Raw genomic sequence first — 20,640 nt, forward strand, 5'->3', positions numbered from 1 at the left:
TGATACTTCTAAATTAGTTTCTCAGACATTCTTGGACACTCCACCTCTTGCAGCTCCCACCTTTTCCCTGGCTGTTACACTTGTCCCTTAAGTCTAATCTCACTGGAGGAGTAGGCAAGTAAAGAAAGAGAAAATCAAGAACCCATTTATGTGAACAGCTAAAATAAGACTACAGAATTACATGTAGTCTGTATTTCTATGTGCATTCTTTTTCTCCTTCTCAAACATTTAACTTGAAATGCAAAGAATCAAAATATGCATTATATTATCTTTTTTTAATCTAAAAATCACTTAAATTCCCATGAGAGTGAAGTCACCATTTCCAGAATGCTATTTGAGAATATCATAACCGCAAACATCTTAATCATGAGCAAATGCCAATAGGAACACCATACCTATGAGCTATTTTGTCTGGAAGCGTATCTCCTACAGTACAGCTCTTGAAATGTAGACTGTATTATACATTCAAATGCTGGAACAAAAATCTGTCAGATTGCCAAAGTTCAACATATAAAAGGTCTCTGCTTCATTATTAAGTATGTTTAGAAATTCTTACGTGGTTTTTCATATTAATCATGGTCCTGACCTACAAAAAGTGAGGAATGAAATTTTGATACTTCTGCTTACTGAATGAAACTAGCTAACTTGGTTAGACTCATTTCACTAACTTCTTTTCTTTCCTGCAAGATCAAAGATATGTCTACACAATTTCTCAGAATGTTAAAACAAACGAACATGTTCAAACTGTGTTCAAATATTATATTAGAACTCCTAAAAACAATAACATCTTTATTTTCTTCACCTGTCACATGAACACAAATACTTGGTTATCATATTTTTAAAACAAAAGTGTGTGGCGTTCTACAGAAATGTTTAGAAATCCAATTCTTCTTTAATTAAGGTCACCAGTAACTAAATTAAAAATGATGTTTAACTCAACTATCACATAAGATTTTGTTGTATATGGATAAAAACATTAATGCTGTTGAAAAATTGGTTTACTCATCATTTTAATAATCAGTCTGTGGTACCAGCTGTCTGAATTGCCTTGCAGGCCTGAGCAACACTGTCTGCTCCTCTTGTTAGACACGCCTGGGGTCAGCTGCACACACAGGGCTGGTTCTTTGTTTTTAACATAAGCTACTTTTGTTTCTTCCCAACATGTTTATAGCAGTTGTTTTGTTATTATAGTTACATAATTTATATAAATATTACAAAAACCAATGAAATGTGACTTAAGAAAAATTGCTATAAGAAACGAAGTTGAGCAATAAAAACTGCTTTCAAATTAGGTTTAGACAGTTCGAATAATTCTGATGATTAATGGTCTCAATTACCACAAGTAAGAGAACTTCTATAATTCCAAACAGGGTATTAATCTCCTCTTCTTCTCAATATGCAAAGGAATACTCAGGAATTTCTGAAGGGTTCTACAGTGATTCAATGACATACTTACACTTTTTAATTTTTCAAAAAAACCAAAAAACCCTTTTGTGTGTTCAGAAAATGCCAAAGAAATAAAGGCTCTTAGAAAAGGTTAGAAGGCAACCGTATAGTTTTTATAAATGAAGGGTCACTTACGTAAAAGACAAATGACTATTATCTCACACTACTTGACTGGAGAAAGGGAAATTGGCTTGAGTTTCGAAGGGGCTATGGAGGAGTTCTGGTAGAGTGGAAAGAGCATGAGTTTGGAAGTGAGGGGGCCCAGAACCAACCAAAAGTAGCTTACTACCCACATCACTTCAGGCAAATCACTTAACCTCTCTGGTACTTGTCTTGTTTGGAAAAAGACAAAATGCACTAGATTATCTACCTCCAGAGTGCCTTCCATCTCACCACTTCTACTGAAGGCAGCTACAGGGCTAGAGGGGCAGTGGAACCAGAGAAATCTAATTCCATGGAACCTTTTTACACTAAAAAGACTCACTTTTGTGAGAGGTCTTAGCAGTGGGCTACAGAATAGCAGAACGTGCCCTTTCCAAGTTTTGTTTAACCCTATCAGTTTCATGTTAATCTTTGCTATCAAACACATAGTCTTTGACCTGTTTTCAGAGTTAATCGTCTACTGCCATCTTGTGTTCAAAACAGTCTTCCCACAGTCAAAAGTCAAGAAAGTCTCAGAAACCTAACTTTTCTCCCAAGTCAAGTTTCTTTTATAGTTCCTATAACATAGTATTCACACAAATAATCAAAGATTTAAAAGCAGGAGGATAGGAAGTACTTTAAATATGGAACTGTTAGTAAGATCTGTAGTAACAAAACAGTTTGCTAATTATCACAATACACAGCCGTCAGGAGGACACTGTTTGATTCATTCATGTGGCATTTAGGGTCCTAACTACAGAACATACAGAAGTGTTAATCATTGATTGTCCTCAGGCAGTTCATCTATTGAGGGAGATAGACATACAATCCTGTAATGACAATACAACATGTTAACACCATGAGAGTCTGCACCATGAAATGTTCTGGGGGCGGGGGTGGGGCGGGCACCACTGAGAGCTCTGGCACCTCACCCCTCATTTCTTTAGCCCCAAAGGGATGCCTCACCCACCTGTACTTCCATAATTCAGTGATATTTGTAAATGCCCACCATGAGAACAAAACAAGACAAAACCTCTGAAGTTCTACACGTTCAGAGCATATCTGTTCAACACAGAGGTCAGATAAAATTTTCAGCTCTGGTTAGGAGACCAATTCACTAGGACTGGGTGAACCCCAAGAACCTGTATCTTTGCAATACTTCACAGGTGATTCTTATGTGCCAGAGTTAAGAACCACTCTCATACGAGGTAACATGCAATCATCAGGACAAATGCATATTTTGTTTTGCTTTGTTTTTAAAAGGATAAAACAAGGTGAATTGGATTTTTTTTTAAGTGAGGTTAGTGGTCCTTTAACTTGTGAAAAAGCTCAAACCGTGAGAGCTATGCCACACTGTTAAAACAATTATACTTAGAGAATTTCTAAACTTTGTAAGGTATAGAGACAACAAGAATTTACTGATCGCTTATTACATAGTTAATACATTTGTAAGTGATATAAAATTCGCACCAGAGATGGGCGCTAACTATAAATGGTTCCTACACCTCAGATGGCGCACTTTGCAGGAGCAACCACTGTGGCTTTCACTATCACAGGAACGCTGCAAACACCACAGCTGTCCTGGTGAGCGCACAGACAGCTAAGAAGCCTGTGGCCTCCCCACCCTTTTTCACTCTGAAGAGAGGCCTTCAATCTCAAAGAAGCCATATCCCCAAAGACATTGTTCTTTGGGTTTATGCTACTATTCTCAAATGTGGAGGGACATGAGAATCACCTGGAAATCAGGACAAAAGATGCTGCAGACTCACCCCAGGTTAACCACTCTCTAGGGGTGGGAGATGAGAATGAAACTCAAGCCTCTATAGTTTTAAAAACCTCCCATGTGGTTCTGATGCATACCCAAGTTGGAAACCACTAGGCTATACCTTCAAAGGGAAAGAGAACAACTAATCAAAAGTTAAAAAATGTCAAGGGTCAGTAAAATAGGAAAAAAATCTAAGAAAACCATCTCATTTAATGATACACATTTTAAGATATATGGTATTTCTTACCCATCTGACTGTGTTCTTAGCTCAAGAACTTTGAACCTTTGTCGTCCAATTGCTTTCACTTTCACTATCTCAATTCCAAAATCCTGTTCTTCTCGATAGGCATATATCTCTGCTGTTGTTCCAAACTGTGCTTCCCTCTCCTGTACATTACTTCCAAGGTAAATTTTAAAAGAAAATAGTTTTGAACATTTAATTTTTAAACATGCAAAGTTGGCAAAAGCAATACACATGATGAAAAAAATAGTACAGCAAGTAGCCCTTATTGCAAAGCTATCCTAATTTTATTGTAAAATCACATGGGAGAATGTAGATATATAATAAAACTTCAGAATAACAATTCGAGCACTTCAGGAAAATAACAGATTTCCAGTTACTAAAGACGATCTAGGATCGGTAGGGGTTTAAAGTCTCATTTCCCAAACCAGAAATTCTTTTACTTCAGTAGACCATCATTTCTGCTGCTTATTATTAGCAGCATTGTACTGGGGTGGGAAATTCCTGTATTCATTTCTTGCTTCTACTGCTGCTTTCCTCCAGGTGCTATAGGATACTTGAAATTCAGCTTCAGTTTGCCACTGGTCTATACTGTGACAATGTATGAATTTTGAGAGAAAGAAAAGAACAAGCCACTCCTTTGTAAAGGTAACCCTTTACATTAAAATGGAAAAGCCCTCTTTCTCCTTAAATAATGAAAGTTACTGAAAATCCAATTCCAGAAATTTTTATTAAATATTAATGATTTTAAAAATTTCAATTACCAGAAAGCTTAATGTGTGTGACAGGAAATATCTGATTTGGATGGTAATGAGAACAATAAAAATACTCCTACTTGTACCTTCAGTCTTTTCATCACAATTTCTTACCTCACATTCATTTCCAATCTCTTGTGCACACAAAATAATAGTCAGTTTTGGCTTTAACACTGACCTCTGCTGTGACTCTACATGAAAGAGAGTATGTTAAGCAAATCCACTCTAATATTTTACCTGTATGCAAGAACCGCAAAGGTTCTGTCTTTCTGAATTAAATTCCGCACCATGCTGACTTCCTGAGGACGAAAGAGCTGAAGAGGTAAGGTCTGCCCAGGAATCAGGATCATCATCACCTGTGGCAGAACTGGAATAACCTGGCAGCTGTCGTCATCATGCAGAGTCCTGCCGTGAAATTCTTCCATATCAGAGCCCAGATACTATTTAAGAATGAACACAATGATACACGGTCAGAGATATGTCATAATAAGACAAGCTCAACAGACCAAAGAACAAATCAGATTAAACGAAATATAAACGATAGCTACAACATTTATTTAAATAGTAAAGTTGGTGTATCAGCATCCACGTGAAAATCTCATTCTGATTCTTATGAGTAGAATTTCCATTATCTTGTGAAGATTGTCTCACACACAAATTCAAGAGCATTTTTTAGTTCAAAATATTTTATTTTGACTAAGATAAGAAAACTCATATGTCCAAATATCACAAATGACCACTATAAAATGTCAGCATGGTAGCTAACACCCTGGTAACAAGTACTATAGAGAGTAAAAAGTACTTTTGTAGCCCTACCACTAGAGGAAACGTATGAAGGATGAGAATTCTTCAAAGAATGAGGACATAGTATGAATCTAGGACATAGTATGAAACTGCTGGAAAATAAGAGTTAATTAAGTATGGGTATCAACGGGCAAACAGTGCACGTCCTCCTCCACAATGTCTACCGTGAGGTAATATCCAATGATGCTAAACTCAGTTACTTGTTTTTAGAAACCTCTATCTACTGTTATATTTATGGATCTATTAGAAAAGATCGGCTACTAAATTACATACTGTATGTGATGTTGGCAGACTGGTGTCAAAATTTATGACGTTTGGTTTTTTGGCTTCTTTGCTATCCTGGTCTTCAACTTCCATTTCAATTTCATCTTCTTCCTCACTCTCTGCTGTAAAAGTAGAAGATTTTGAGGGAAAAAACGGATGCAAGAAAATGTCAAAGTGATATTCATCTTCAAATGCAGAGTTCTTTCATGAGGCTTCCGAGCCCAGGAGAAGAGGGCTTCTTCTAAACACTACTCGCATATTGTAATCTCTATAGTACTGTGAAAAGGCAGCTGGAGGGCTGGATGTATGTATGGCTCTCCCATTAACTACATCTTTTTTAAATCAACTATTTTTTTTTTTTTTTAAGACTAGTTTAAAATTTACATAAAGGCTGCAAAAATAGTATCGAGATTTCCTGTTTATCTCCCATACACTCTCTCCTCTAACTTCTTAGTATGGTACATTTGTCTAAAAATCAGTGTTGGCACATTACTATTAACTAAACTCCACATTTTATTTGGCTACCCTTATTTTTATCTAATATCCTTTTTCTGTTTCAGGATCCCATCAAGAGTAGCACATGACATTTAGTTGTCATATCCCCTTAGCCTCCTCGGGGCTGATTTCTCAAACTTTCCTTGTTTTTGATGGCCTTGACAGTTTTGAGTACTGCTTAGGCATTTTGCAGTGTCCCTCAAACAGAATTTGTGTGATATATTTCTCATTATTACAATGGGGTTATGTACTTTGGGGAGAACATCACAAGAGGCTAAAGGCTGTGTTTATCATATATCAAGGGTGCATACTATTAATATGATTTATCACTGCTGATGTTGCCAGTGATCACCTAGCTGAGGTATTGTCAGATTTCTCTACTGTAAAGTTACTATTTTCCTCCTTTCCACTTTGTACTCTTTGGAAGCCAATTACTAGGCAAAAGTCACACTTAACAAGGTGAGGGATTATGCTCCCCACTCCTTGAAAGGGAACTATCTACATAAATTATTTAAATTCTTATGGATGAGAGATTCCTTTCTTCTCTCTTGCCAGTAACTAAAAGGACTTAGACAACTCATTTCACCTGATTATGCCTTAGATTCCGCATCTGAAAAATGACAGGCAGGAACAAGACAATCTCTAAATGTCTTTCAAACTCTTAACTTTACAGAATTCTTGGAGAAGACAGGAAAGAGGGAAAGGAAGGAAGAAAGATCCTTTAATTAAAATAGGAAAAGATAACATTAGTACCCAGCAAAAACATTTTCATAGCAGTGACATCAATTCCCTGGCTGTCACTATACTATTAAAAAATGAAATGTCTGTCATCATTTTCATAGGAATTTCGCTTTGGAATTTTTTTTTTTTTTTAATTTTTTCAAGGTTTTTTATTTATTTTTGGGACAGAGAGAGACAGAGCATGAACGGGGGAGGGGCAGAGAGAGAGGGAGACACAGAATCGGAAACAGGCTCCAGGCTCCGAGCCATCAGCCCAGAGCCTGACGCGGGGCTCGAACTCACAGACCGCGAGATCGTGACCTGGCTGAAGTCGGACGCTTAACCGACTGCGCCACCCAGGCGCCCCTGGAATTTTAAATTCAAAAATAAAGTTCACTTGAAACATAAAATGTATTTTAAAGGAAACATTTTAAAAAACTTTCTCCACACACAATTTTTAAATTCTGAAAACTAAACTTATCTACTTTAAAAACCTGATGTTACTGATAATAGAAATGAGAGTCAGGAAAGGCTACACTAAATAGGCACTATTCTACTAAATGGAAGTCTGTCTTGTTAATGCCAGTGGGTAAAATTCCTATCCTAGATCTGCAGTTCTCAACTAGGGCTGATTTTACCCCTCAGGGAATATTTGGAAATGTGTGGAAATATTTTTGGTTGTCACAACTAGGGAGCCCTACTGGCATCTAGTGGGCAGAGGACAGAGATGCTGCTGAACATCCCACAAGCTGCAGGACAGTCCCCCACAACAAAGAATTTTCCAGCCAAAAAAACCCCAAAAGTGCTGAGGTTCAGAAATCCTGGCATAGACAAAGTGAATCTCGTTTTTGACCTCATATTTCATGTATTTTCAAATGCCCCAAATACACCTCTGAATAGATAAAACGTCAATGCAAAATTGTCATTTTCTTTTGGGTATAAGACTATTTAAATCAAATTACCTCCAGCGAGGTTTCTGACAAGAAAAAAACAAATGTTTTCCAATGCAGTAATTGCCTTGGACTTTCTATTAATTCTTAGAAATTCGTAGGTATTAGGATTTGTCAAAGAGAGTAGTGTAACTTATTTAAACTTATATTTAAATGGTGAGTGGTCTAACACTTCATACAAATTTTTGCTAAGAACACAGAAGTTTCACCAAAAGATAACAACAATAACAACAACAACAAAAATCTCAAGTGCTTTCCTTATATACAGTAGCCTTTCTCATAAATATGGCCAAAACCCACTTCCCCCTACTCAGCTGTTTATTTATTAATGTTTCCCTTGGCCAACACAGATTCTTTGCATCTTAAAGTACTTCCTTTTCACTTAAAGAGTATTACTCTTCAAAACAACTCATACTACATAGGGGAGCCTACGTGGCTCAGTCGGTTAAACATCCGACTTCAGCTCAGGTTCTGACCTCAGCCCTTGTGAGTTCGAGCCTCGTATCGGGCTCTGTCCTGACAGCTCAGAGCCTGAAGCCTGCTTCGGATTCTGTGTCTCCAACTCTCTCTTCTCCCCCACTCATGCTCTGTCTGTCTCTCCTTCAAAAATAAATAAGCATTAAAAAAATTGGAAAAAAAAAACCCTCATACTACATGAATTTATGGACAATCCAATGCTTCTTCACAAAACTCACCTATGATTTACAAAAGCCTAATTATTATATCTACAACCTTTCTGGGCCTTCTCACTCCTGATTCTTTTCAACAAAACACATACTGACTGTTCACAACTATCAGGGTGAAGTCTGATGACTCATCTCATGCAGGAGCAGCATATGAATGCCAACAGAACATCAGTAACCTCCATGAAACGGGAATTGGCACGTTCAGAGTGGGGCTGATGTCTCTGAAATAAACAGCTCAGCTCTTCAGTCAAAGGCTGACAGACTTACCTTTATGTCAATTCAGCTAGGTTGGCTTCAGGAACAACCATTGTGGTTTATTTTTATATAAAAGGTCCCTCCTACACGGTGGGCATGCAATCAGTCTTCTCCAATCCACACAACTCCCAGTGGAGAAATTAATCCTCCAAGCAAAGCTTTCCTTGGGCAACTCCCTATAACCTACAATTGATTCTTGGCAACCCACAGAAAAAAGCCCCAACCCCACTGGCAAGAGACACAAGCTCCCCCAGAACTGAAACACAACCTACCTCCTAGGCCTTCTCTTCCACAACCCCATCCTAACTATGTGCTTTTGGATGTCTCCAGACCCATCTCACAATGCTTTACCCCAATCTCTCTGAAGGATGATACGAGCATCAACTTATCTGGCCCTAAACTTCTGCCTCATACAGATTATAAACCTCCTCAAGTTCCAGACTGTGTATCATACCTCTTCTCAGGTCCACAACACCTAACTGGCACACAGGGAAGGAACTCAGCTAACAGCCCCAGTTTGTCGGATAACCTCTTGGAAAGCATATCCTCTACAGCCTTCCATGATAAATCTGTACAATTATTCCATGCATTTTTTTCTGCCCAGGATTCCAATATAAAGCCAAGGTCCAAATTTTCACGAAACAAAGGAAAAAGAAAATTGAATTTAACATCACACTTATAAGTCTCTCTAATCAAGTATATGAAATACATGCTTGAGAAAAACATGCTAGTACTTCCTTGTCAGTGAAGTGGGTAAGCGACATTGGCTATGCTGACAAAAAGACTCAAACTGCAGTCCTGGGGCTGCTACTGTGTCACCTTGGGCAAGTCACTGAACTAAACTGCTCATCCATTTCTCACTTACCAAACCGGAATCAGAAAAGTTATGTGGGGAGAATTAAACAGAGAAATGCACGCAAAACGCTTACCGCAGGGCCCGTGACACGTTAAACGCTTAACATCTATTAACTGTCACTCTTACTGAACGGAACAAGTCCAGAAAAAGTAACGGTTACTAACCTGACCAGGTCCCCTATATCCCCTCCCTCCATCCCCCTGGTTTTAACCCATTTCCTAGGACTCAAGTTCTGAACACAAAACGGACGGAGAGGGAAGGGTCCCTGTCCTTAGGAGCAAACCCCCTCCCCGATCCAAAACCCTCGCTCATAGCCTGAGGCGATCCAGCATGAGACAGAAGCGCCAGGACTAGGTCGCTGGCCAAAGGCCTGAGGTGAGGCCGCTTCCCGGGGCGCCCCTGCAGGCCTCGGTGCCCCACCCCGTCCGTCTCCTCAGCCCTGCGGCACCGCTCACGGCTCGAGCCTCGCCCCGTCCCGCCGCCAAGGACCGGCCCCGGGAGGTTACCAGGGAGGAGTGGCAGGTGGTTGCCCATGTCGTGCGCAGCGTCCTGCGGATCCCTCTCGTCGGCCATGTCTGTTTACCCGCAGAGGAGGCTGGGACAGGGCGGCGCCCGGGCAGCCGGAGGAGAGTCCGCCCCGCGCCGCCGCAGCCGCGCACGGGGGCCACAGCGCCCTCTGGCGGCCCCCAGGGTCCACAGCTTGCCGGCCGCAGTCGGGAAAGGGCGCTGCAGGCTGGAAGACTGGCCGCGGGGGCTGAAAGCTGTCTCTGCCACCCGTGACCTCGTGACTTTCCGTCCGCCGCACACACTGCGGAGCCCTGGCCTGGTTCCAGCCCCCCGGCGTGACATTTCACCTGTGGGGGAACTGAGGCTCAGGTGCTTGTCTCCACCTCGCTCTTGACGAAGCAGGCGGGGAACAAATAGAAACCTGTTTATACAGCGTAAACTCCAATTCTGTAAAAGTACACAAATGAAGGCTGGAAAAATGCATCAGTTTTTCCGAAGGTAGTTAGATTATAGCTGATATTCTTTCCAACAATTTTCAGTACTTTCCCGTATGTATTCCAAAATTAACACGTATTAATCAGAAGCAAATGCTTGAAATAATGATTCCACAGAATAGAAAAAGGCCTATGATTGACTGGTGAAGTAAGATCCTCTGAATCTGAAAGAGCCGACTCATGATGACTTCAACTAAATAAAAATAAGTTATTATATGGCAAAAGAAGTAAGGTTTGCAAAAAGGAGCATCATTCTGTTACAGTACTGGCGTTGTGACGGGTACGATTTTTGTTTTGGACAATGGACAAAAATTTTCATAGTGTGTTTTCACCATCATTTTTCCAGCAAAGGAGGAAAGCTGAAAAGAGCTTTAAATGAAGTAGAATATTTCAACATGGTGGCAAGGGGAGGGGTAAGAGAAACCAGCAACATTGCTCTAGAGAAAACAGTAATAAATCTGAGATTTAAATAAATGTTCTGAAAATGGGCCTCAACAGAAAGTTAAAAGCTAAAACCTCCTAATGTGTGAGACTCACATGAACCCAATTCTGTGTCATCCTACCTTCTTTCCTCAAATCACTCTGTGGCCTTGGGAGAATCATTTATGGCCTCAGTCCTCACTTTCTCCATTTGCAAAAGGAGAACGGACCAAATACTGCCTCAGATTTGTCCTAGTTACTAATGTCTGCAATATTAATGACATTAATGAATGGTACTAATTACGTTCGAGTTAATGACAGTTACGTATAATACATTATGTTGACGGTTAGTGAGGTTGAGATGATCACTCTGGCCAGTTGAAGGGGGAATCCATGCCAAAATGAAGGAAAAGAAAAATGCAGAAAAGAATGACAGAATGATGAGGGAATGGGTGGGGTATGGGTGTCAGAGAGAGAGAAGGCGGGGGGGGGGGGCTTGGGGGGGGAAGAGGGTGAAAACAAATGTACACATATACACGTTTGATGTGGTAGCATTATCAATTTCATTGTAATTTATAGAATTTGACTAAATTGTGCTTACCTGCAGAAGACATCTCTTTACACATCAAGCATCTGATGTCTAAATAAGGAAGCCCTGACCTGCTCACGGTCCTTCCCAGAGGTGGCACCCGAACTGCAACCTGCACCCTAGGTCCACCAAAAACCCTGTGGACAAGAAAGGACAGGTTTTAAGTTTGACAAGGTCAGCAGATGTGGCTCCAAGAGCATTAGTTGGTTCTTTCTTCTTTTGTGCATTGTTCCAGGGTCACTGAGGCTACCATCTGCATATGTTTTACTCCCCATTCTCCTCCTTTTTTTCTCTGACTGTTCACATTCATCATCTGCTCCCTCCTTCATTTCATCGCTCCAGAGTCTACCCAGTCATCCAAAGCTCCCTCTTTCAATAGGGATAGTAACAAATGATCACTGAACAAAAACATCTAAGCAAGCGGGTTTCTTGGATTAAGCCCTGGTTATTAAAACCAAAAAGGAAAACATGATCACTCACCATTTATTTTTAATTCAGTAACTTTATCCTGAAAAGAGTATCATACTGACTTCCTCACATTTCTTCTTGCTTACATGAAATGTGTTTCATTGATAAAGAGCTCTGCAAACCAGAACGGAAGGAAATATATAATATTTTTGAAATATGTAAGTTCATAGATGGTTTCCTGGCAGCTCGAGAAGTGACTTTAATAGGACATAATTAAGGCTGGTTTTAGATAAGAGAAAATGAAAATTAAAAGCCCATTGCTCTTTCAATTTCTGGGTCCTGCACTTTATTAGCAGCAAGGGATACACACACTGGGAAGAGAAATTTCTGGCTCCCTTCTGTTTTTTTTTTGTATTCTCTCTAGTTTTTTAATGTGTTAAAGAATGTTCCTACTTTGGTCTAAGCAGTCAATTATCTCTTGTCTAGATTATTGCAATAGCCTCAGTATTGGTCTCTGGCCTTCTACCCTTGTCCCCTATAGCTCATTCCTTTTTTTTGTTTTGTTTTGTTTTTGTTTTGTTTAATGTTTATTTATTTTTGAGAGAGAGAGCGTGAGCAGGGGAAGGGAGGGGAGGTAGACAGAGGATCTGAAGTGGGTTCTGTGCTGACAGCAATGAGCCTGATGTGGGACTTATAAACCAGGTCATAAACTTCATGACCTGAGCCAAAGTTGGATGCTCAGCTGACTGAACCACCCAGGCACCCCTACAGCTCATTCTTAACAAAGCAGCCAGAATGATCCCAGGAAAGCACAAGTCAGATCATGTGACTCCCTTGCTCAGAACCCTCCCTTCACTCCCCATCACATTTTTTTTAAGTTTTTATTTATTTTGAGAAAGAGAGAGAGCAAGCATGAGTGGGGGAGGGGCAGAGAGAATCCCAAGAAGGCTCTGCACTGACAGTGCAGAGACTGATGTGGGGCTTGATCCCATGAACGGTGAGATCATGACCTGAACCTAAATCAAGAGTTGGACAGTTAACCAAATGAGTCACCCAGGTGCTCTAAGCCAATTCTTAATAGGGGCCCACAAGGTCCTAGTAATGCACAGCGGGCTTCCACATCCTGCTCTAACTCCCCTTTGCTACCCTCTCCAGGCTCTCATTACTCTCCATCAACTGGTCTTCCTATTCCACAACCAAGTAGGGGCCATTCCCACCTCAAGGCCTTTGCACTGGCTGTTGCCCTTTCCTGGAATGCTTTTGTCCCACATAGATGCATGGCTTGCTCCCTTGTATCTTCTAGGTCTTTGATCAAATGTCCTCTCCTTGTGAAGTCCTTCCCAGACTAGCTAGTATCTAACTGCAACCAGACCCCCAGTCTCCCACCATTCTCTCTCCCCTTTGTCTGCTGTATTTTTCCCTTAAAAGCATTTGTCAACTTCTAAAATCACTGTAAGACTTAATTTTAAAAATTGCCCTTACCCCTCCAAGAATGTACGCTCATTGGGAGGTCAGACATCTCTGTCTCTTTTGTTTACTCAAGTGTCCCAAATGCCTAGCTCAAGGCCTCACACTTAATAAGTGCTCAAAAAATGTTTATTCGTGAGTAAACAAATGAATGAGTGAAATGCAGTCATGCTGCCATGACATTGTTGACCGACCTAACATCAATTCCTCTCTTCTTCCTTGCTAAAAACCCTCATTTTGTTTGGGGCAACAGTGTATGTGGCCCTGTGGGGTCATGTTTGCACCAAGGCCACCAGAGCCCCCTCCCATTCCCCATGATCCTTTGCAGCTTGTGATGGTCATACGGCATGACTGTCTGATGTGACCCAGAGAAAGTCTGCTGGGAAGCCATGGGGAATACTGAGAAGAGGACAGCTTCCAGCAAAGATTTCCCTTCATGATTAAAGGAAAAGATTTCCTTCTCACTTCTGCAGGGATGGAGGTTAAGCTCCAAGTGGTTTGATTAATAAAACTAGCCAAACAGCCAAAAGAGTCTTGAAAGGAAATCACAGATTTTAGAAAAACCAAAGCTAGATTTCCTTGTAGATATATTCTGTTAGCATTTTAAAAAAATGTTTATTTCTTTATTTTTGAAAGAGAGAGAGAAACAGAGCATGGAGGGGCAGAGAGAGAGGGAAAGAGAGAATCCCAAGCATGCTCTGTGTTTAGCGCCTGGAATCCTACTTGGGGCCCGAATCCACCAACCATGAGATCATGACCTGAGCCGAAGTCAGATGCTTAACCGACTGAGCCACCCAGGTGCCTCACAAATGTCTGTTTATTAATGTTCAGAACACTGGAATTACAACATGGGAAAAGAGTCTGCAGTGAATGAAGATTTTTGAATCTGGGCTTCTGCTGTGCTGGTCTTTTCCTCACTCCTGCTTCTCTGCCCCTCCCCCTTTGTGAGGCAGCAGTGGAAGGAATCTTGTACAGGTTGCTGATGACAAGCCTGGGGGAACAGGAACTGTACTGGAACTTTCTGTCCATTCTCCTGACACAGTCTGAATGAGCAGGCACTATTTGGGGTTTGCTGAGATTTTTTTTACTTTAACTCTTTCACTCTGTGTAAAAGCACTGCTCTGGGCCCTTCCCTCATGACCAGTGGATGCCAGGGGAGTGACTGGGGCCTTGCAGCTGGGGTGCTCAGGTAGGAAAGAGAGACAGGGGGTACACATGTCCTGCTTCTCAGCTCCAGCCCCTCTGGCCTGTGCTGGATCCTCCGAAGGTCACCTGGGGGTTACAGCTCTAGAGTCTGCTGGCCCCAGGTGCTTGGATAGTGGGAGAAGCCAGAGTCCCAGCCCACAAATATGGCTCAGTGGTGCCCCCTGGGTGACAGCTGCTGCTAAATCTCTGAGGCAACGCCCAAAGTGGCCTTCCACTGTTGGACAGCAGCCTCAAGGGTACACACGGGCTGGCTGTGCCCACCAGAGGGAGGGTAGTCCTACCAGCTAGAAGGTGAGGCCTCGGTGACCCAAGGGGCAGTTGCAGGTTTGTGTCTCCTCCTTCCACCTTTCTCCACAGCAGCCCCAGAGCCTGGAGACCTGACATTGGGCTGATAGGATGGGCAGCCTCCTCACTGGTGGCCTGTGTTCAAGAGATTTCTTCCTGCCTGTCCCTCTTCCCTCCTGCTGTTTCTGCCATTTTCAAGGGTGAGTCTTGCATAGAGCAGGGTGGGCAGTATGGAGCCTCTCCAGGCAGGGGCCATAGCTTACATTTCAGTTCCCAGAAAAGAGGCCCAGCCACCAGGGCAGTGAGGCGGGGGAAACCTGACCCCAGGGAGGCTCCATGCTGCCCTCTGAGGCAGTAGAAAAAGAGTGGTGTTTCTTCTGTTACTATTTATAATTAAGAGCTTAATTTGTTAATTTTGGAACTGAATACACCTTCCAGTTCTTTACTGTTTGGTGCAAAAGCACATGTAAGTAACACCTTTACCTTGTTCCAAGAGTCCTTACCTCCTTATGCATGGTAGTAGCTCTCTCTACCACTCTTAAGAAAGAGGTCAATGGGCGCCTGGGTGGCTCAGTCGGTTGTGCAACTGACTCACATCATCATCACGCACTTCAAGAGTTCAAGCCCTGCATCGGGCTCTGTGCTGACAGCTCAGAGCCTGGAGCCTGCTTTGGATTCTGTGTCTCCCTCTCTCTTTGCTCCTCCCCTGCTCATGCTCTGTCTCTGTCTCTGTTTCTCTCTAAAAAATAAACAAACATTAAAACAATTTTGTTTTAAATATATATAAAAAAGAAAGAGGTCAAATACTGGTGACCTCTTGGCTAGTTATGAGGGTCTGTTTAGTCCTTGTGATGTCTTGAGTTTTGGTATTAGTTGGCAACATGTGGAAATTGAAAAGTACACACACAAATATTAATCTCTTTTCAAAAACTAGGAAGCTTTGGCAGCTGTAGGTGGGGCTTGTCCACAGGAACAACTGTCTTGAGGTATGTGGCAGTTGCCCCACTTAAATGGACAGCCTCTGTTGGACAGACACCCCAATGAGCCAGTCCTGCCCAGACCCCGCTGGCACTGTATTTGCAACCTCCATGTGAGCATGTACAGATAGAGTGACACCACATCCTGATTTGCCCAGACAGCCCTGGCATGTGTCTGATGTATAATTATTACCAGAGCCCCCTCTGCATCTCCCATCCACTCTCCAAAGTGTGCCAGTTTGTATCATGGATTATATGCCCCACAAACAAGCTCAGAGCGCTGTGCCGGGGCTATGAGGGCTTATACAACCATCTGATCGAGGATTCACAATCACAGTAGGCCTCCCCAGACAAAAGGGTCAGAGTTTGTAGCTCTGTGATTCTTACATAAAGGGGATCACTTTCACAAAGTTTCTTTTGAAGTGTTCTTCTGGTGCTGTTACTAACTTAAAAATCTTTTGAATAAAGTCAATTCTCATGTCTTTAGTCTCTAGAAACCACAAATACTTTCCTAAACTTGTCCAAGTGGAGAAATCTATTTACATTTTTTGGCAACCTACACAACAGGAATAAAGAGCCCGATGTGGGGCTTGAACCCACAAACTGTGAGATCATGCCCTGAGCTGAAGTCAGATGCCCAACCGACTGAGCCACCCAGGAGCCCCTAATTTACTTCTTTTTTTAAAAAAAATTCTTAATGTTTATTTATTTTTGAGAATGAGAGAGAGGCAGGCAGGGGCAGAGAGAGAGGAGGACAGAGGATGTGAAGCAGGCTCCTCGCTGACAGCAGTAAGCCCAATGTGGGGCTCGAATTCACAAACCATGAGGTCATGGCCTGAGCCAAAGTTGGAAATTTAACTAACTGAGCCACCCAGGCACACCTCCTTAGTCTACTCCTCACCTTCAAGTGCTGAGTCTGGCAGCCATTGCCTCAGAATGTGTGTTTCAGCATCTGTGATCCTGTAAATCCCAGGGTTCCAAGGGAATGAAAGATGGATCTTGTCTGCTTTATGCAGACCTGCAGGGGGAGAGAAAGCAGCTATGTGAGCAGGCCTAGAAACTAGATCAAGTAAGGATATTTCATAGCCCTTTCAAAATGTTGACAATTTTATTAACTACTCACTTCCTTATTTCAGTAATATTGGTGAATAATTTGGGATTTGAAAAAAAAAAGGCCTTTATATACATCTTTCACTGCTATGGTAATATTTTCAGGTACCCCAGAGCCTATTCAAGTCTCAGGCATGCTGGATTATGTGCAAGAATGATTATTTGTGACGATACTTACTATTGCAATTTACTGAGACTTCTTGCCATCACATCCATCTCTGATTTGACAGGTAAAGTAGGGAAGATTTTGCAAGATAGTAAAGCGGTGAGCAATTTATGTTTTTAAACTTGTGCACAAAACGGTCTCATGATTCACCCTCTAGCTTTTCCTGATGCCACGGGGTGTCTCCACCGTCGTAAGGAAGCAAAGGAGTACTGAGTACTGCAGGGAGAGGACCACAAGGCAAGGATGGAGGAGTCCAAGTTTCTATCCCCTGTCTTGTTTCCCATGGTGATCTTGGGTCACACCTGGGTCGTTTCAATGTCCTCCCTCTTGGCCTTGTACGCAAAGGTTTACAACTGCCAGCCTGCAGGAGGTTTTGCTACAAGTAACAAAATCTCAGTGCCTTTACAGGACGAGTGTATTTTTTGCTCAAATCAAGTCAGCTGTGGGTGTGGTAACTCTCTGAGATGCATCCCTGGTCTAGGCTGCTTCAATCCAGGGTACTTCCATATCAGGACATACTTCTGGGGAACTAAGCACTGCCACCTAAATGCTTCTGCCTGCGAGTGACACACAACCTCCACTCTGATTTCACCGGCCAGTGTAAACCTGAGGACCAAGCCTGATATGAAGGGGTCAGGTAAGAGTGATAATATTTTGGTTCTGTTAGTGACAGATCTACCACAGGGGGGAGGACTATCAGTGGTTTCCCTGTGTGTGCACCTGTGTGTGTTTGTAGGCATATATGAATGTGTAAATTTGTATACGCACATCTGTTCACACACATATTCATAAACACATAGGTTTCAAAATACCTTGCTCAAACAAAATTTCACATGGATGCATAAACAACTATAATAAAGAAAACTGGAACTGCTGAGATTGACGCTTTCAACTCTCCCCACTTTTTTACCCTTGAAGGGGAACAAAATTCCACAATCCCTGGATGTTCTAACATGCTGTGATGCTATCCAACGGTCAGGAAATAACAACTTAATAAGCCACTGGCTTAAAAATAAGAGACCAGCACAATGACCAATTTCTGACGTAACCAGGATAATGTATCTCATCACATCCATATTTGAGAAAGTCCAGCAACTTATGAGGGAAATTGGAAGAGAGATGGAAAACCAATCAGATTAAGGTCTAAATAAATATAACTCCCAATGCCTGACATGAATTTGGACTCCCCAGTTCTAGTACATATACCCTTAGCTGCAGCTGACATCAGTTTATCATTTGTACTGTGAAGCAGCAGGAAAATTTATAACCTAGGTGATCACTGGGAAAAATAGTTCATATGAAGCTATTAATAGATGCATGAGTAATGTGGATTTCGATTAGTAAAAAATCAATGGATAAAACAGAGTCTAATAATATGCTCAGGAGAGTAGCTAACTGGAGAGACAGGAAGACAAAAAAAGGCTAAGATGATTTGCAAGCCCGGACCAGAGCTGAGAAACAAATCCAGATGTGTTTGGAAAGAAAAAAAAATCACACTAAGACTCTAGACTCTATATTGCTCAGCTATTCTTCCAACTCAGATTAATAACTATATTCATTGCATTTGTCTCATGCACCAGGTGTTGTTACAGGAGCTTAGGAAACCTCCAGAAAGAAAACAGACAGAAGTGCCTGTCCTCATGGAGCCTACATTCCACTAGGAGAAAGAGGATAATGAGCTGGTAGAGAAAAAAGAGGATTAACATGGAATCTCTCCTCAGCTGGGTTATAGTCTGAGAGTGGAGGTGGGGGATGCAGGCAAATAAATGACGTAGCAGTGTGTCCAGGGCAGTGGGTCACATGATATGTTTTTTCTATGATATGTGAACCAGGACGGTTTCTGGAGAAGGAGAAGGACGAGGCATGTTTCTCTAGAAGTACAGGGACCTTCTCAGAGGAAAAGGATTCAGTACAAGGTTGGCCTCAGCCACTCTCTCTCAACTGCTGCATTCTGCACTGACACAGGGTCAGTTAGCGTGCCAGTGGCATCACATGGATGCCCTCTTCCAACTGTCCAAGGCTCAACAATGACATCAGAACTCTCTATTTGGCTGCAGCGATAGGCACAATTTGGACAAAGAGCAGTTGGTAGGCCTTACGTTATATGAATCTTAGACAGCAAAGCACTTAAGAGATGTAGCACTCATGTTCCTTCATAAAAATCACTTACAGATTTATACTGGCCATCCAAGAACCTAACCAAAATTAAGGACCCTGAAATAAGGATCTCATGACCTAAACGGATTCACCATTAGTTTTTACTCCTAGAATTCAATCCTATGAAAACAATTCAAAGAACAGATAAATTTGTACACAAAGATGTTCCCATCAGCATTATTTAAAACATGAAACAAAATGTCCAATAGTTTGAAAGTTATCGGTTATCTTCCAGGTAAAATATTATCTGCTTATGTGAGCCAGAACCAGTTTCTATTCATGCCTGAAAGCCCTGACATGTTTAAGGAAAGAAAAACACAAACAAAATAATGTACAACATAAATAATGAAATATTCTAAAAAAAGTGGCTGCCTCTGGATACTGGGAATTTTTTCCCCAAGTGGCTTCTAAAACATTTATATTTCTTCCATATGTCATAATTCTAAGTCATTTATGAGTAAATGAAATTATAGGTAATTAGTTTCATGATTAAAAAAATTAAAAGGAGGTGTATATTTTTCCCAAAGAAGTCACAGGAACAGCTGAGATGCATATAAATAATAGCATAAGACACAATGTGGCAGGAGCTATGTAGGAGAACTTCCTGCCATGGGAGGATAGCATCTAAAGAATTACTCTACCAGACAGAATCATACAGTGAACTTGAGATTCATGCCTGTCTGAATAGAAACATATGAAGTTCCTCAGAATGAAGTTCCTGGCTCTTGGGATTACCACTGTTTTAATATGAATTTCCTGTATGCTTGGGATTGTTGGCAGCCTGACCAAACACTTCCTCTCCATGAGAAGGCTCAGTTCTGGTTCTGTCACTCAGGACTGAGCAAACATTTGTCACACATATTTAACTCTGATCCACAATCAATCCACATGCTTTATGTGTGTCTCTTCATTGAATGTATAGCAATCTTGAGACATCCATGCTATCATTTCTAATTTTCATGATCAAAACTCACTTTCCCCTATGAAACGAAAGGTTCAAGATGAATGATTTTCTATGTCACAACCGGCTGTCATTTTCCACACATTCATCAATTTAAGTCTCCACGGATCTTAGCTTACTGTGTGCTCCTTAACCTTTGTCCTATCTTCTTGGTCCCCGGCCTGCCAGTGCCAGGTTCTACCTCCAGATTCATGCTCTTAACATAGATTTGTAGTTTTCTTGCTTCTGCCAGGGCCCTGTGACACTCCTTAGCTTTCCCCAAGAAAGATGAAAAGAGAACCACACAAAAGGGACTAGGAGATGAGGAATGCATGTTGATTTCACAGAGCAGAGTATCCCTGCATATAGCTTGAGTCCTCTGTAGGTTACAAGGCTCTTTCTGATTAGATTGTAAATGGATCTGAGAATGTAAGTGTTTTTTGTTTTGTTTGTTTGCAGATAGCAGACCCAAGCTCATAGAGTTTTCACTCTGATGTACAACTAAGGACTGTTTATTAATAAAGCTCAAAAATATG

The 20,640-nt window shown here is 41.5% G+C and overlaps 1 protein-coding gene across 4 annotated transcripts in view; it reads right to left on the reverse strand.

Annotated features, from left to right (window-relative positions):
* CRBN (cereblon) overlaps positions 1 to 9,994 on the reverse strand; it is a 38,584-nt gene extending 28,590 nt beyond the window's left edge. Inside the window, exons 1-4 of one of the 4 annotated variants that reach the window (XM_042930008.1) lie at positions 9,885 to 9,991; positions 5,426 to 5,538; positions 4,586 to 4,788; positions 3,600 to 3,749 (exon numbers count right to left, since the gene is read on the reverse strand). In XM_042930008.1, coding sequence (XP_042785942.1) covers positions 3,600 to 3,749; positions 4,586 to 4,788; positions 5,426 to 5,538; positions 9,885 to 9,951 — 533 coding nt within the window. In that variant the 5' untranslated portion in view covers positions 9,952 to 9,991. Of the gene's footprint in view, positions 1 to 3,599; positions 3,750 to 4,585; positions 4,789 to 5,425; positions 5,539 to 8,534; positions 8,699 to 9,884 lie in introns of those variants that run through there. The other 3 variants (XM_042930011.1, XM_042930010.1, XM_042930012.1) reach the window with 3 other exon arrangements.
* Between the last annotated feature and the right edge of the window lie 10,646 nt (positions 9,995 to 20,640).

This window comes from Panthera leo, chromosome A2 (genome assembly GCF_018350215.1).
Source record: "Panthera leo isolate Ple1 chromosome A2, P.leo_Ple1_pat1.1, whole genome shotgun sequence".
NCBI classification, from domain to species: domain Eukaryota; kingdom Metazoa; phylum Chordata; class Mammalia; order Carnivora; family Felidae; genus Panthera; species Panthera leo.